Source organism: Rhamphochromis longiceps, linkage group LG17, assembly GCF_057381845.1.
Source record: "Rhamphochromis longiceps isolate RC_006_pf linkage group LG17, R_longiceps_female_GT1.1, whole genome shotgun sequence".
Taxonomy (NCBI): Eukaryota; Metazoa; Chordata; class Actinopteri; order Cichliformes; family Cichlidae; genus Rhamphochromis; species Rhamphochromis longiceps.
The window spans coordinates 11,177,878-11,192,802 of NC_140573.1; the positions used below are offsets into that span (position 1 = coordinate 11,177,878).

General features: G+C 40.7%; 1 protein-coding gene across 5 annotated transcripts in view; it reads left to right on the top strand.

The window, feature by feature from the left end:
• Positions 1–14,925, top strand: part of bcar3 (BCAR3 adaptor protein, NSP family member) — an 80,146-nt gene that overhangs the window by 43,855 nt on the left and 21,366 nt on the right. For 4 of the 5 annotated variants that reach the window (XM_085386053.1, XM_085386056.1, XM_085386054.1 and 1 more), the window contains one exon: positions 1,113–1,155. In XM_085386053.1, the coding sequence (XP_085242179.1) occupies positions 1,113–1,155 (43 nt within the window). Of the gene's footprint in view, positions 1–1,112; positions 1,156–11,397; positions 11,757–14,925 lie in introns of those variants that run through there. The other variant, XM_085386057.1, reaches the window with a different exon arrangement.

A 14,925-nucleotide genomic window follows, 5' to 3' on the forward strand; every position in this document is an offset into this window, starting at 1 on the left:
CCCACTCATTATTTGGGGCCATGTTTAAACTGCGAGGGCTTAGAGCTGCACATATTTGGTTTGGTAAGTAATGGACTGTGCTAATATTCCCGTGGGAAAACCAATGCAGGCCTAAGGGATTTAAACTACCAACCTTGGTAATGTAGCCACGGATTTGAGCTAATTACCCCTTTCACTGAGCCCCTGGTTGTAAGCCTCCTGTCGAGACTGAGCTGCAACTCGAGTACCAATGTTCAACGCAGAGATGGAGAGCACAGAAAGAGTTTTGTTAAGGGATAAAATGTGACAAGCTAACATTGGCGGAAAAAACAAACGGAGAACAAAAATACGAAGACTGAAAATGAGTAATCTGATCTTTAAACAATTGATAAACAAAAGTGATTAAAAAAGCAGATAAAACTGCAGCGCGTGTAAGCTGAGATTAGGAAGATGGACAAAAGCATTTTTTTGTGAATAAGAGAATTACAGAAAAATGCAAAAAGAGGAAATTAGAAAAGTGTGTGTTTGTGTGTGTGCTCTAACCTCTCTGTGAAATTGTCAGTGGACTCTGAATGGCAGGCGTGTGGCTGTGATGTGTTATGATGGGGGAGGAGAGAGAGAGAGAAAGAGAGAGAGAGGCCAAGTCAGACAGGCAGTAAGGGAACATGTTTACCACTAAAAGAAAGGGAGTGAAAGTCAGGCAGCGAAACCGGGAAAACAGGAGACTTAAGGCAGTGTAGTGCAAACTTTGGTTCCACTTGATTCTTTTTTCTTTTCTTTGAGAAACCCACTCCCAAGTGGGACCTACAGTAGTAGATGTGGATTAACTCTGCGTTGCCACAAGAATCAGCCCTCTGCTTTAGAGCGCAGGTTTGGCTTCTTATCATACAGGCACTTGTTTGGATCACCCTGTTAGACCTTTAAAGAAAAAGTGCCACACCTCCACACCTATAATTCATCTCCTACGGAGTGACGAGGGCTGAATACCCATCTTCAGCACTAGTCAGCGAGCGGCCTTGACTGTGCAGTTTATTTGTAATAGGAGCTATAAGGAGGACCTAAAGGTCCCATCTGGGTCCTTTTGGCAGGATGTGTTCTCTAAATCGGACCTTGTCTCTGTCTGTGTTCCCCAGGGAGCCTGCAGCCGGGCCCGACGCCACAGTGGACTACGTTAAGGTAGGAAAAGCAGTGGTGCTATATTGTTTGTCTGCTGTTGCTGAAAATAAGCGGTTCCATGATAATCAATGTAAATATTTTGTTTACTGAAAATATGGCTGCTTATTACTGCCTATAACGCATAAAACAGTATTTAAAAAGACTGATTGTAAAATGGTAAAACACACAGAAGTAAAATAAGATGTACGACCCCGCCAGGCTTAATTTAGTTTAGCAGACTAAAGTGGAAGCTTGTTGTGTGTATTATAGTAGGAAGGAAAAAGTTATACTAGCAGTTATGTAAAACCTCAGACCTCCCACCCTGCTGTGAAAATACTGCAGTACTAAAGTAAAGACATTTTGCAAGGGGGAATAAAAGTAAAACATTTAGTAAAGCCCACCAATAAAGGATTACATCTAACGGGACACATCTGCCACTGGATATGAAACACCAGCTGTTTCTGCAGACTGAGGTGTAAACATCACTCTTAGGTGAGGTTAATCTAATTGCACCTCGACTACTTGGATAATGTGCCTTTAAATCATACGCTCAGTTTTGTTGCTGTCACACAGCATTAAATCATTTTCGTACCACCTGCACCGCAGTTTTCAGTCAAAGACAGATGACGACCGAGATGCGATGGCTCTGTTAACACAGTTCTTTGCCTTTCTTATTTTTGGCTCCTGTCTGCTCGGTTGTTAAGAAATTTGTATTATTAAGACCATCAAACAAAATACAAACCTTCTGTACTGCACATTTAGTGGAGAAAAGGCAGGGTATCTAATCTAAATACATTTTGAGCAGCAACCAAATTGAGTGCTGAAGCTGGTTTACCTAATCTTTGGTCAGACATTGCCTTATTTAAATCATAATTATGCCTGTATTTTTGCAGGTTTCTTAGAACAACAGTGTTAAACAGACACTGACATGATTGCATTACTGGGAAAGAGTCTGTATTTTTATGTTTTGTTTTGGTTTTAAATCAATGAATGAAATTAAACAGGAACGATTTTCCGATTCCCACGCTTGCAACTGTGTGGCTAGAGAAGAGACAAGTAAACAAATAAACCAGCAAAAATCAAATTGTATTATGAGGCAAAGGCGTGGGAGGAAAAAGCGCAGCAGATAATCAGGCCTGTAGTCACAGACAGCTGTTCATATATCAGCACAGCTCATCGTAGACGGCTCGTCTGTACCTTCTGTTCATAAAGAAATGCGCAGGTTTGTGGACGATTTACACTCAACTTCATTATTTATCAAAATAAATAATTCTGTCATTTTCCTAAATGATATTTGTTTGTGTGAAAATGGTAAACTTTCTTTCCTTGAATGGGGGAAAAAACTGTTTTTATACCTCACAATAAAAAACAAACAAATTACTCAATCCCTGCATCTCTGTCATAGATTGTAGACGTAGGCAAGAAACAGTGGAAATCAGAGAGAGGAGGGTGGCATGCAAATATGTCCTGAGCTGGAGTCATGCATGAAGTTTGCATTATGTGGTGTCCACACCGACGCTTTGGCCCTCATGACACTGGACCTATGTGATCTAATTTTGTCCTGTGAACAGCGACATCATTAGTTTCTTTCAGATCTTTGCAGATGTCATAACATTTACTGCAAACTACTAGATTTTACTGTAAATAAAGCCTGTCATTACATACAAACCCGCAGTGGTTTCTCCACTTTTCTTTTTCCCAACATTTTCTTTCAAATCAGTTCTTTTTCTCTGCGTACGACCACGTCCCAACTACTCCTCTCTCCTCCATCTGTTGGCTCATATGTTTGGATGCTAACACCCCATTGTAAAAAGCAAACTCTGTCCTTCCCATGCGAGCGGGTCACACATGTGGGAGCTAACCTCACAGAACACTTATGGGCTCAAAATGTGGTCATAAATATTTTGTACTTGTAAATCAGGATTTGTATGTGTAAACAGAATTTGTGTGTGCGTAAAAAAGATTTGTGTGTGTAAAAGAAGATTTGTGTGTGTAAAAAAAGATTTGTGTGTGTAAAAGAAGATTTGTGTGTGGACTTAGCCAAAAAAAAACCCTGCAAGTTACAAGTACAAATTTTGACCCTATTTTTCTTCCTATCATCTGATTGGCCAATGTCATGTCAATCACAAATGTAACTATCCAATCAGAGAACAGATGGGTTTGGCTGTCGGAGGGGCGCTTTTTTGGACTGCAGGTCCTTGAAGGGTAATACAGTTTGAAGCTGGAGGATCTCTATATAAATATCTGATAGCAGTTAGGTGCCCTAACTTTCAGCAGCTGTTGAAAGGATAAAGTTGTGGTATATCAGTGGTTAGAAATACCATTATTACTTTAGGATTAGTTTAACGCAAAGTCAGGGCTGACCCGGGACCATTGCTGTGAGTCACAGTGCGCAGCATAAAGGTCCTTTCACATCGGCTGCAGGGGAAAGCGCATCAAATCCGACTTCTTTGACCCTCTGCGACTCATCTATCCGATCATGGTGTGACGGTGTGAACGACACAAATTCAATATTTTCAAATCCGATCTGGGTCACTTTCGTATGTGGTGCTGAATCCGATACATATCTGATTTTTTAGAAAGCGACTGCTGTTTGATGGTCATGTTGCATTAAATCCGTCTTCTACGTCACTGACACAAGACAGATGCCAACTATCAGGGCCCACATGGTGAACGCTCCTATCCAGTGAAACTGTTGGGAAGACAACGTTGGAGAAACGTGAACATTTTATTTGTACTGTATAATCTGCAGATTCTGACAGAAATCTGCAGCTAGAAGCAGCGCTCCTCTAAAACAGCAGTAAGGATCATTATTAGGCCAAATGTAAATAACAAAACTTTATAACTTAAAGCAAAACTGGGAAACGTAAAGTCTGAAGTCTTTACATTAAGGGCCATCAGTCACACAATACTGCTTGCTCTGGGTCTAAACAGAGCGCGTCGTGTGTGACGTCTTCTTTTGCGCATGCGGCTGCTCTGAGCGTTCACACTAGAGCGCGTTTGCTGTCGCATTTTAATTGTAGTGTGAACAAGCAGACAAAAAAATCAGATTTGATCAAAAAATCGGAATTGAGCATCAAGACCTGCAGAGTGAATGTAGCCTAAGACTGTTTTTTGATTTTTACAGTTAGGAATATGGCTCTCTGTCTACAATGTGCCGTCTCTCAAGACAGTCAAAACCCTTTAACTGGAACTTGATCAGTCAGGCTAAAATCAAAAGTACTGATATCATCAGGACATTTTCACACTGAGCCAACACCTCTCTGTTACAGAGCTGAGGATGCCTTTGTGCCAAATATCTAGAATAAATATCTACATTTAACCTACAATGACAAAACCAACTCAAAGTGCTCTGACTAAATAGTTTGTGCGATTGTCTCTACATTGTGATTGATGAGACTACAAACCATTATACACATTTAACAATTAAATGTTCTGACAAACACATTTGTTTCGTTTTCTGCTCATTTTATTTCCAAATTAAGAAGCAAATTATGTGAGTGATTTAGAGTGTCCGATCAAAGTGCATGTCTGCACTGTGAGAGGCCCCACAGAGCCGCTGCTGCTCACTCTGTCACTCTGTTTCTGATTCGCTGCTCATGCAGCAACTGAACAGCCTCCTCAAAGATCTACAAAAAGAAGCGAGGGTCCTAACGATACAGTTTCTCGGCCTGTCTTTCTGGGAACCTGTGGATCCATTTTGTACCTTGTCCTCACTAGCAGATTGTTGCGTTTTGTTCTCACTGGCTGGAGAAACGCTTTTGTCACTTTCTAAACGTCTCAGCGCGTGACTGGAGCCACTCGATGCTTTTAGCTCCGCTTTTAATAGCTCCACAACGGCTGCTACAAAAGTCGCGTAACCCTTTTCCATCACAAACTGAAGCACGTATTTGGATCCAAATTTGCGACACAGGTCTTTGTACATTATGATGTACAAGTTTTTTACAGTTTTTAGAGGAGTCAAGTCTCCCCCAATCTTCTCTCTTATATCAGTCACTATCTGCTGAAAATTCAGCTTTACAGCAGTTGTTTGTGTTTTCTCAGAAACGTGAGCGACTAAATTTGCAAGACACAAAGTGAGAAAGGTATCGGTCTCTGCAGGCGTAGGAAGCGTCCCAGACGAACACTGCAGGGCGTCGCTACATTTTTCTTCACTCTCTGAACTCTCACAGTCAAGATTTTGGACATCGGTGATTTGAAATATATCACTGTTGACCTCGCTACCCAAATCTCCCTCACCTACACAAGCTTGAGTCTGTGTGCCAAGCCCGGATAAAGGTGCAGGGTTGGAATTGTGACATTAAAAAAAATTGCTAAAAATTTAATTTGTAGTTCTAAATAAATTCTAAATGCATTTAGGAAATTTTTTACTCACTTTATGTCTCTTCCACGGTTTTATTTCTCTCTCCAACAACGTAGGTTACAATTACATTAGCATGACCAATTATGCAAATTAGGCGATGACATCATTTGGCGACTTCTAGCGACTTTTAGGACAACCAATAGCGATTTTCCTTACTGAGGAGTTGGCAACACTGCATGGAGGCAGCATATGCCGCTAATGCTAACTGCTAGCTAAAGGCCAAGGATCCAGAATTTGTTGCGCTGGCTGCTGAGCTCTGTGGGGTTTTGCGGCAGCTCTACCTGTACTAGATTCACCTGCTCCTTGTAGTTTCTATCTCTGACTTTATGTCCTCTACAAGAGTTTCTGTTTTTTTATCTTCAAATGTTCAATAAAAACGTATTGCTAATTCAAAATGAAGAAGGCTTTGTAACTATCCCCACTAGTGAAGACTGTGCCATTTCCACAACACTGCCCCCTCTCCCGAGGTCTGCAGCGCTGTTGAAAAGGCTCTGGAGGTCCCTGTATTAAGCACGTAAACCTGTGACACAAAAATCACCAAACTCGGGCCACCACAGACTGTTTTCCTTCGTGGTGATGAAGGAAAACGCTGGGTTGGCATGTAAAAGGGCATTTATTCCCTTCAAAGACCTGCAGTTCAAAAAAGCGCCCCTCCGACAGCCAAACCCATCTGTTCTCTGATTGGATTGTTACATTTGTGATTGACATGACATTGACCAATCAGATGAAAGGAAGAAAAATAGGGTCAGAATTCGTACTTGTAACTTGCAGGTTTTTTTTGGCTAAGTCCACACACAAATCTTTTTACACATACAAATCCTGATTTACAAGTACAAAATATTTATGACCACATTTTGAGCCCATAAACACTCTCAAACCTGTGAGCCCACATGCACAAATAGTACTTTGTGTGCATTTCTTTGGTCACACACATGGTGTATCAACAGAGTGCGTAGCCTATTTTGTGTGTGTCTGCGTGCTGACCGCATATGTGGCCTACTGTATTCCAGGTATTATATAATATGTGTGAAAGCCTAGCTGTCAGCTCTGCTTCTGTGCTGCTCCAGGTGTGTTTGCATTTCCACTGTGGATGAAAACACACACATAGACCGTACAGGTACAGTACAGGTGTTGTGTGGCATATGCTTTGGAAACTGTTTTTTTACAAACAGTTGTCAGTACAGTGAGTGTTGCATTGTTCTCTGTGATTATGTCAAGTAGATGTGAGCAGAATGGGTGTTTGTTGGGAAGGAAGTCTCTGTGGAAAACAATAGTTTTAATATATTCTCAACTTCACCACCTTATGGCCAGTTTCTCTTCTCGTTGACAGCCTCTGTTTGATGTTCGTCACTAAGCATCCAATCAGCTTGTTTCCTTCTCTAGAAATAGACATAACATGAAGAAGAAGTCTAGTACCCTGTCTTCCAAATTTAAAGACAATGGAACCTGATTTTGCTAAATGTACTAGGTTCTTCCTTTAATCATGCTCCACCTATTGACCAGATTAAAAGAAAACCAACAAGGTGTTGTTTAGTAATCGTGCTGACAAAGAGGCAAAAGCACTGGTGAAGGAATGAAGTCAAATTGAAGTGTCTCTTTCTCACAGAAAGTAAAATTTACTGAGGATTATAAAGTAGGTATCAAGATAAGTACTGTATAACTTTACTGAGTAGAAAGTAATAGGAGCAGATTGTTGATTTTACTATGACTTGGCCAGACTTAATAGTATAATACAGCACGATCTCTGTATTATTTGATGACAAATTAAATGATAGAGAGGAAAAGAAAGACCCTCAGTGATTCAGTGTGAACACAACTCTTCTTCTACTAAGCCTTTGCTAAAAGACTCTTTTGCACTCTTTTATTCCCACACAATGAGTTGAAAGTTGCTGTAAACCCTCATGAGAGAGCTTTAGGAAACAATAATGCTCTGTGTGTGTGTGTGCGTGCGTGTGCGTGCGTGTGCGTGTGTGTGTGTGTGTGGTCTTGGGTTGCAGTAGCTATTAACTCTGTGTGGATGACACTTGTATAGAGCACACACACATACTGAAGGCACCAGTTTAAAACTGTGCTTTGCTAATAATAAAGATAAAAGAGCAGTAACTGTTTGAATTCACTTACAAACAGCTATTCATGCATTTGTTGAGTTTTAGAGGAGTGCACCATCTGCTGGCCAAACTGAGGAAAGGGACTGTCAGACCCGAAAGTAGAAATGTCGCTGTAGATGGATGTTGTTGTGAATGTTTGTTAATTAGAAGTCCAAACAATAGTGTGACTTTCATACCAGTCTGTCAGTGAGCCAGCATGACTTCAACAGCAAGCAGCCAGCCACGCTCGGCACCCCACCAACCAGCTTGGTTTGTCTCTCTGCTCGTCCATGAACTGGACACCCAGTCAGTTATTCAGTTTGTCAGCCTATAAGTGGAACAGGCAGCTGGCCAGTAACCCCCACCAGCTTGCTACAGAATATCATCAGTAATAATTTTCCTGTTAATTCATCAGTGGCTGTTCAGTCTCCAGATTTTCTCAGTGATGATTTTGAGCAAGTGTGGTCAGGTTACAGAAATCGTGATCATACGCTCTATGCTCAAGGGAAAAAGCAAGTAACATCAAGGTTTGTCTTTGTCATCTTATATTCAGATTTACCTAAAAAAACATTAAAACTTTTGGGTAATAATCTAGACACGGATATTTTTTTTCTCCTTTATTGAAGCTATCGCCCGTTTTTAAACAGTTGTAGCTCAAGATGAGTAATTGTCTGTTTTTAGATTTGGGTCAAACCATATGAGCCAGTTTCTCAGACATGGATTTAATCTAAATCTGGGCTAAAGAGAGAGTCACAGAAGAATCGTACTGAAGAAAATAGTCTAGAACCAGTCTTTGTGTCATGAAAATGGAAGTCACGTTGCTCATATTAATGTTAAAATACTTGTCTTTCATGTTATATTAAATTGTCTGCACTGTAAATAAAAGATGAAAAATTTTCCAGTGTTCAAACCAAATATCAGATGCTTCTTGCATTAACTGTGAAGCTGATCTTCTCTTTGTAAAATTGTTATGTTTGTATTCTTGTTTTTCAAGTATACAATAAAGTAAATAAGTATGAGTAGTAGTTTGTATTTTTAATTGTAGTTTATGGAACTTTGGTGCTCCAGTGTACTTTACAAAAGCAAATACACCAACAAATTAGTTTCTCTTTTGACCCACATAAGATGTATTGTAGCCTCTTACTGCATGCGCTTTCACTGACTATATAAGGATCACGTTGAACCAATCAGTACGGCTCGACACCAGTCTATTATATTATTGATCACTCAGTCACCAACACCTCATATACACACACAGTCTGCACATGTGTGCATGTGACAGACTCACCCAGAGGGTGAATAGAAGTGTCACTGATTTTATTGATGCATTAGGGGATGAGGAAGCGTGATGAATGCTGCCTAACTGGTACAGAAGGACAGTGAAGCTTCGATTGTGGTGTGATATCATACTGCACCGTAGAATCCAATTTCTGCCAACCAAGCTTGCAGCCACTGTCAGGAAATGTAAAACCTGTACCTACTGCATGTCTCCTTTACTGTATTTATCATTGAGACTGTTGGGAATCGTGACCTTGTAAATGGATGTGTAGTACATTTGGACATGAATTCTTTATTAGGTTTACTACCTAATGCAATTTGATGCAGATTGTATGAGATGTGTTTATAGAACAAATGCAAACTGAAAGATGAATCACTTGTATTTGTTCGTTCTCGTAGAAAGCACTTCTCATCTTTATATTTTGCTACTGTTCTGATCAGTTTTGTATATTGGTGGCAGTTCAGGCTTACATTAGCATCCCATTGTCCTATTGTACTTTGGCCAGTTAAGCTGCATTATGGGAAATTTAGGGGCCTTGTATGTCTTTAGGTACTTCAATTCAGGCTTTGACAATAGAAGTTAAAATAAATCCTAGGATGAGTGGAATATTCTGTTAACACATCATGAAAAGAGAAAAGATCCTTTACTTTCAACATCATTGACTGCATATAGTTTCTCTCAGTCCCCCCGGACAGTAAAATATACATCCTGAAATAAAACTACATATTTAAGCCAATTTTTACATAGAAAATAGCCCTCTTTCATCCCCAATTTTCCATTTTATTATATTTCATGTAATCAGCTTAGGTTGCTGAAACAGCACAGTCTCTCGTATTTGACAGAACCAACAAACAGATAGAAATAGAAAACATAGAACCTCAGCGCCCCAATTTCTGTCCTTCACTGTTTTTCCAAAGCATTCCTGGAGCGACGGATGTGTGTATTTTAAGGTGGACGTTTAGCCTAGCTGGTGATTTGGGGCTTCTGTGGTTGCCAGTCGTGTGTGTGTGTGTGTGTGTGTGTGTGTGTGTGTGTGTGTGTGTGTGTGTGTGTGTGTGTGTGTGTGTTTGTGTGGGAGTGTGTGCGCCTCTATGTGGTGCCTTAGGGAATGTTCTACATGTATTTCCTTCATGGGTCCTCATGAGAGTTCACACTGTAATTAGTGGCTCAGTTTCCTGCGACCGAATATTCCCTTCAACTTGTTGCTGCTGGCGTGTCACCCTCAGTGTGTGTCTAGTCTTTGTGTGCATGTGGCTGTTCTTATGGTAAATGGCCTGTATTTGTGTAGCGCTTTTCTAGTCCCTAAGGACCCCAAAGCGCTTTACACAACCAGTCATCCACCCATTCGCACACACATTCACACAATGGTGATGGCAAGCTACATTGTAGATGGTAGTGTTTGTGCTGTATACTCATGGTTATTTCTTTATTTTCTGTCTTTGTACGCTGCCATGTACACTCTGGATCTAGTTACGTTTGTCCAACCGTTTTCCTCACTTTCTTCCCTGAAGAAGTTGATAAGTTTTACTGGCCTGAAACATGCCAATATACTTTTTTCACTTTCCTGCTTTGGGGCCAGTTTCCTTATGTCAGATGTCAGTATGGGTCTGTGTGTGAACTGGTATGAAAGCTAAGAGTTTCACCAGTGTGTGGGCGTAATTGCTCAACAAGCATTAAGTAACACAAGTGGCCAGCATCAGTCCACAGCACACATGCGCACTCACTCTTAGCAGACCCTTCCCTTTGTCTCCAAGTGGATTATTTAGTACACAACACTGGTTGAACAGCAGCTATTTCCTATTGAAACTTTCTTTGTGACTCATAGCTGTTTTCTTAAAATACTTACTGCCAACTGTGGAAGTGATATACTTTTAGGTTTTGTTTTTTTTTTTTTCTGTGATGTGTTTTCTGTTCTCAAACTGCTGGTTTGAGCAGTTGGAAGAGCCACAATTCCAACCATGGCTTTACACCAAAAAAGAGCATCTCTTATGGAAACGTTAACATCGTCTATATGAGACTGAAAGACAGTCGCACAAGGGCTGGACATTGTTTTTGATAGGCAGATAAACCTAAAGTAGTAATGCAGAAACTCCACAGCTGTGAGTACTCAGAAAGAAAAGGCATACATAATTATTTGGCCAGTATTTTGGTCAAACTGTCACTTTAGAGACTAAATTGAGTAACAAACCAATCAGCACAATCAGTGCAAATTCTGAAAAAATGATTTTGAGTCAGAGGGAAACAATAGCAACAGTTTAGGTTTGAAGTGTCATACTGAATGCATGCAGAGGATGCAAAGCCGATGTACACAGCTTTCTTTCCATTGCCCATGTGTTTGCAGTGAGAGCAGGCGGGAGACTCTGCCTTTGGGTCACTCCTAGTTTATCAACACTTGATTGGTGCAAACCACCTCACATGGGTCTTTCTCTCTCCCATATATGGAGCTTAGGGGGGCAGGGCAAAAGGGAAATTTAAAGAAAAAATGTGTGAGAAAGTGGAGGGCTCACTCTGCGGGGACTGTGGAGGAGAGAGGCAGAGACGACAGAATGTTAGTAACAGTTATCCCAGGGGAGATGTTCACTCCTTAGTCTGAGAGACTGGAAAAATTCTGACTTGTGATATTGATCCAGCTGCAGAGTTAGTACTCGACCATCTGTGTAACTCTTAATGAAGGTTTTACTGGAAGAGGCAAATGGGAATCATTGGGAACTTGTCGTTCAAGTTGTTCTTCAGTTACCTTGACCGCAGATCTAACTGAGCTGGCCGAAGGCAGCATTTGTTACCCCGTTAGTGTCGGCAGATAGAGTCGATAATGTCGGAGAGATGCAACCTCAAAGCCCTGACAGCAGCTCTGTGTTGCTTCTACCACAAGAATTCTGTCATCGGCGCAAAGGTGAGGAAACACAGGAGAGTGTGTGTGAGAATGTGTCCATGTTACCTATTTTATCATTGAATTCATCTTCATGTTTTGTACTTTTGCTTTGTGTAAAATTCATCATACAAGGTGTAACTGTAAGTGCCCATGTGCAGGTGTTTTGTGAATGCTTGCATGCTACAGACTTTATGCTGGTGTTGTCCATCATGAGATGATCTTAGTCCAGGGGTAGATTAAAAAGTAAGAGGTTTGTTTGCCTTTAAAGTATTAATAGCATGCAACTTCAGAAACATTCTTTAATGCAAGCGTGCTTTTCAAGGCTCGTTTCATCCTGTTGTTTCAAGGAGATGGTGGAAAGAAAACAACATATTGCCCTGCAGAAAACAGTCTGAAAAGTGCGTGGTAACACTTCCAGCCTGAGCAAAATCTAATCAGCCTAAATAGTCCTTCTCTTTCCCATCGCTCTCACTGTGAACACTGGGCTTTTATTAGTCAGACCAGACACTCTCATAAATGGCCAACTGTGCGACTGTCTGTCTGAGGGTGTGATTGTGAGATATATGCTGGCTTCATCCATAACTAGTGCTGGCAGACAGATAAGGCTGTGTGTGAAGGAAGTGGTGAGATGGTTAGACAGTTAACAGGACAGGGGTAGTAGTCCTCATGTGAATGATAAATTACCAGCTTGTGCTAGTTTGTCTTCTTGACATCAGTAAATTGTATGAATGTCATTACTTGATTGGATGCAGCGAGCAGCAGCGGGGCAGGAGGCTGAGGTGGGGTGGTGTGTCCCTCTGTGGATCAGCCTGTACATTTCCATCTGCTGCTAAAATGCACTTTGTGCCTGGATAAAGTCTGTTTACAGGTCTTTATATGTATCTTCTAAGAGCACACACTGATCTCACCACAAAGTATGCCAAGAAGTTGTTCTGAAGTTTTCAGCATATTGCATCTTCATCAGACTATATTTTTGTGTGCATTTTCTCCGGTCAACTCTCAACCTTGCCGTGCTGATGTTGCAGCGTGCTGTCATCAGCACGCTGCAACACTTAAAATCCATTTCTCTTCAAATGGAAAGCTGTCAAAGAGGGGGAAAAGTATTACTCTGTGCTCTCAAACCAATCCAAACCATCCAGGAAAACTTGGATTCCTACTTAATGCATATGGCAGTTCATCAGCACTTCCTCTCACTAAGAGTTGCCTCTAATGGCTGTTGTTGTTGTGTGCAGTCTATCCAGACCTTCTGTTTCAGAGAGAAAATAAATGACCAATAGTTACATTACTGCTCATTTAGAAATTGAATGAATAAAACCTGAGATGTTCTGTCTGTCACTCTCTTGGTTATTTTAAGAATCCTCCAGTCTGTTCATTTAAATGATGCTTCGATGCAATGTGAACTTGTTATCCTTATTTGATATCTTTGTTGTTTTCTCAAGAACCAGAACTGCACAGCACCGCTCCCATCCATCTCATGCTCTTCTGTCTCTTTTGTGAGTTTTCCCCCAGCTCATCCTCATCCTCTTCATTAGTGCTTTTCTATTTTCTCTCTGTCTCTCTGTGTCTTTACTTTTGACTCCATATTGCCTGGGGTTTTGTTCCATTCCCCTTTTCATTCTCCCCTCCATCTGTTTCTCTGGGAGGTCGCCATTTATCCACAGAGGCCCTGCTTCCTGTTTCTGTGCCTGCTGAGATTCAGGCTTACTTGTGCTGGTATCCTTAGCTATTAGATCACATCATTGACACTTTTTCGTTTTTTTTTTTGTTTGCATTAGCTGCCATGATCCAACATAGCTGGGTTGTATGCATAGTTAGATTGCTTCTGTGTGTACATTTGCTGTAAAACGATGCATTAAAAAGTTCTTTTTATCTTAATCCCGTTGCATGATAAGGTTCTTTCTCTATCGTTGTATAGCAGAAACCATTATTCATCTTTAGCTCTTAAAACATGATGCTCTAAAACTTAAAAACCCTCAGTTGCTATTTCAGGCTTAGCTCATTGGTGGAGATCAATCCTTTCTACTGTTTCTAAAAAATCTTTTTACATCACTAAGCATGAATCTCATCTGTATCTTTGAGGCAGTCGACCTCAGTTATCGCTGTAGGATTTGAATCTGGAAGCAATCCTCTTTTGACTTTCACAGTATATGACGAACAGGCTATAGCCATTCAGTCGTTGTTCATACAGGTTCAGGAACCTAGCTGCAGAGATTTGTTCCCACTCTTCCACAAGAGCATTAGTGAGGCACCGATGCTGGTGCTGAGATTGTGGCTTACAGAACAAATTAAGATGGCACTGACGATGAACTCTCTTTGGCTGCCCCAGGCTGACCAATCAGATGCTCTCTGACCTAAACACAGGAAGATGTTTGTATTTAGTTGTGTGTAAACAGGAAAGGAAGGGACCTTTTTGATGACGAAGACAACACGCAGAGATAGAAAATCAAAACATCAACAGCTATTAGGTTTTATCAACTGTCCTCAGCGGTAATGATGCCCATTTAATTCAATGTTAGAGTCAAACACAGTGTTGTTGTCAGGCCCTAAAAAGCTAAACTGAAGCTCTGAGGAAAAGCATTTGGATACTGCATGACTGTTCAGCAGGAATATTCTCATTAAGCCCACCTCAATTCTACATGTATTCTTGACACAACCTGCACTGCTGTTTGCATTCATGTATTCACTTTTTAAAGCTTTGTGACTTGATTGGGGATGCATACTATGCAGCATGTAGACACAGTGGGAAATGGTAGCATGAAGAGAGGGAGGAGGAAAAAACTGAAATTGTTAAGAGAGATGAAAAGGAAATGCCAGAAATACAGCAGACCAAAGAGTTGTTATTTTAATGATGATTGCCCCAGTGAAACCCATTTGATGGGTATCCCAACTCTCATTTAAGCATTTTGTTTGTTGAACTTTCAAAACTTTTGCCTTTAGCAACTCAAGACTTTCATAATACTAATTGGTTGCATTCTAAAAATAGAAATAAAGAAGATGAAAAGCTGCATAGCCTGACTTCACCTCTAAAATGATCTCAGACGTCACCATAATTGTAATGATGTGTCTGTTATGGTGCTGCGTTGCTTGTATACTGTTGCAGTGGTCATAATCCCACTGTACAGTGTAGCATCACAGATAAAGATTATTTTGAGACCCAACCAGAGACCAGGGCAATAGTTTTTATTGTTTC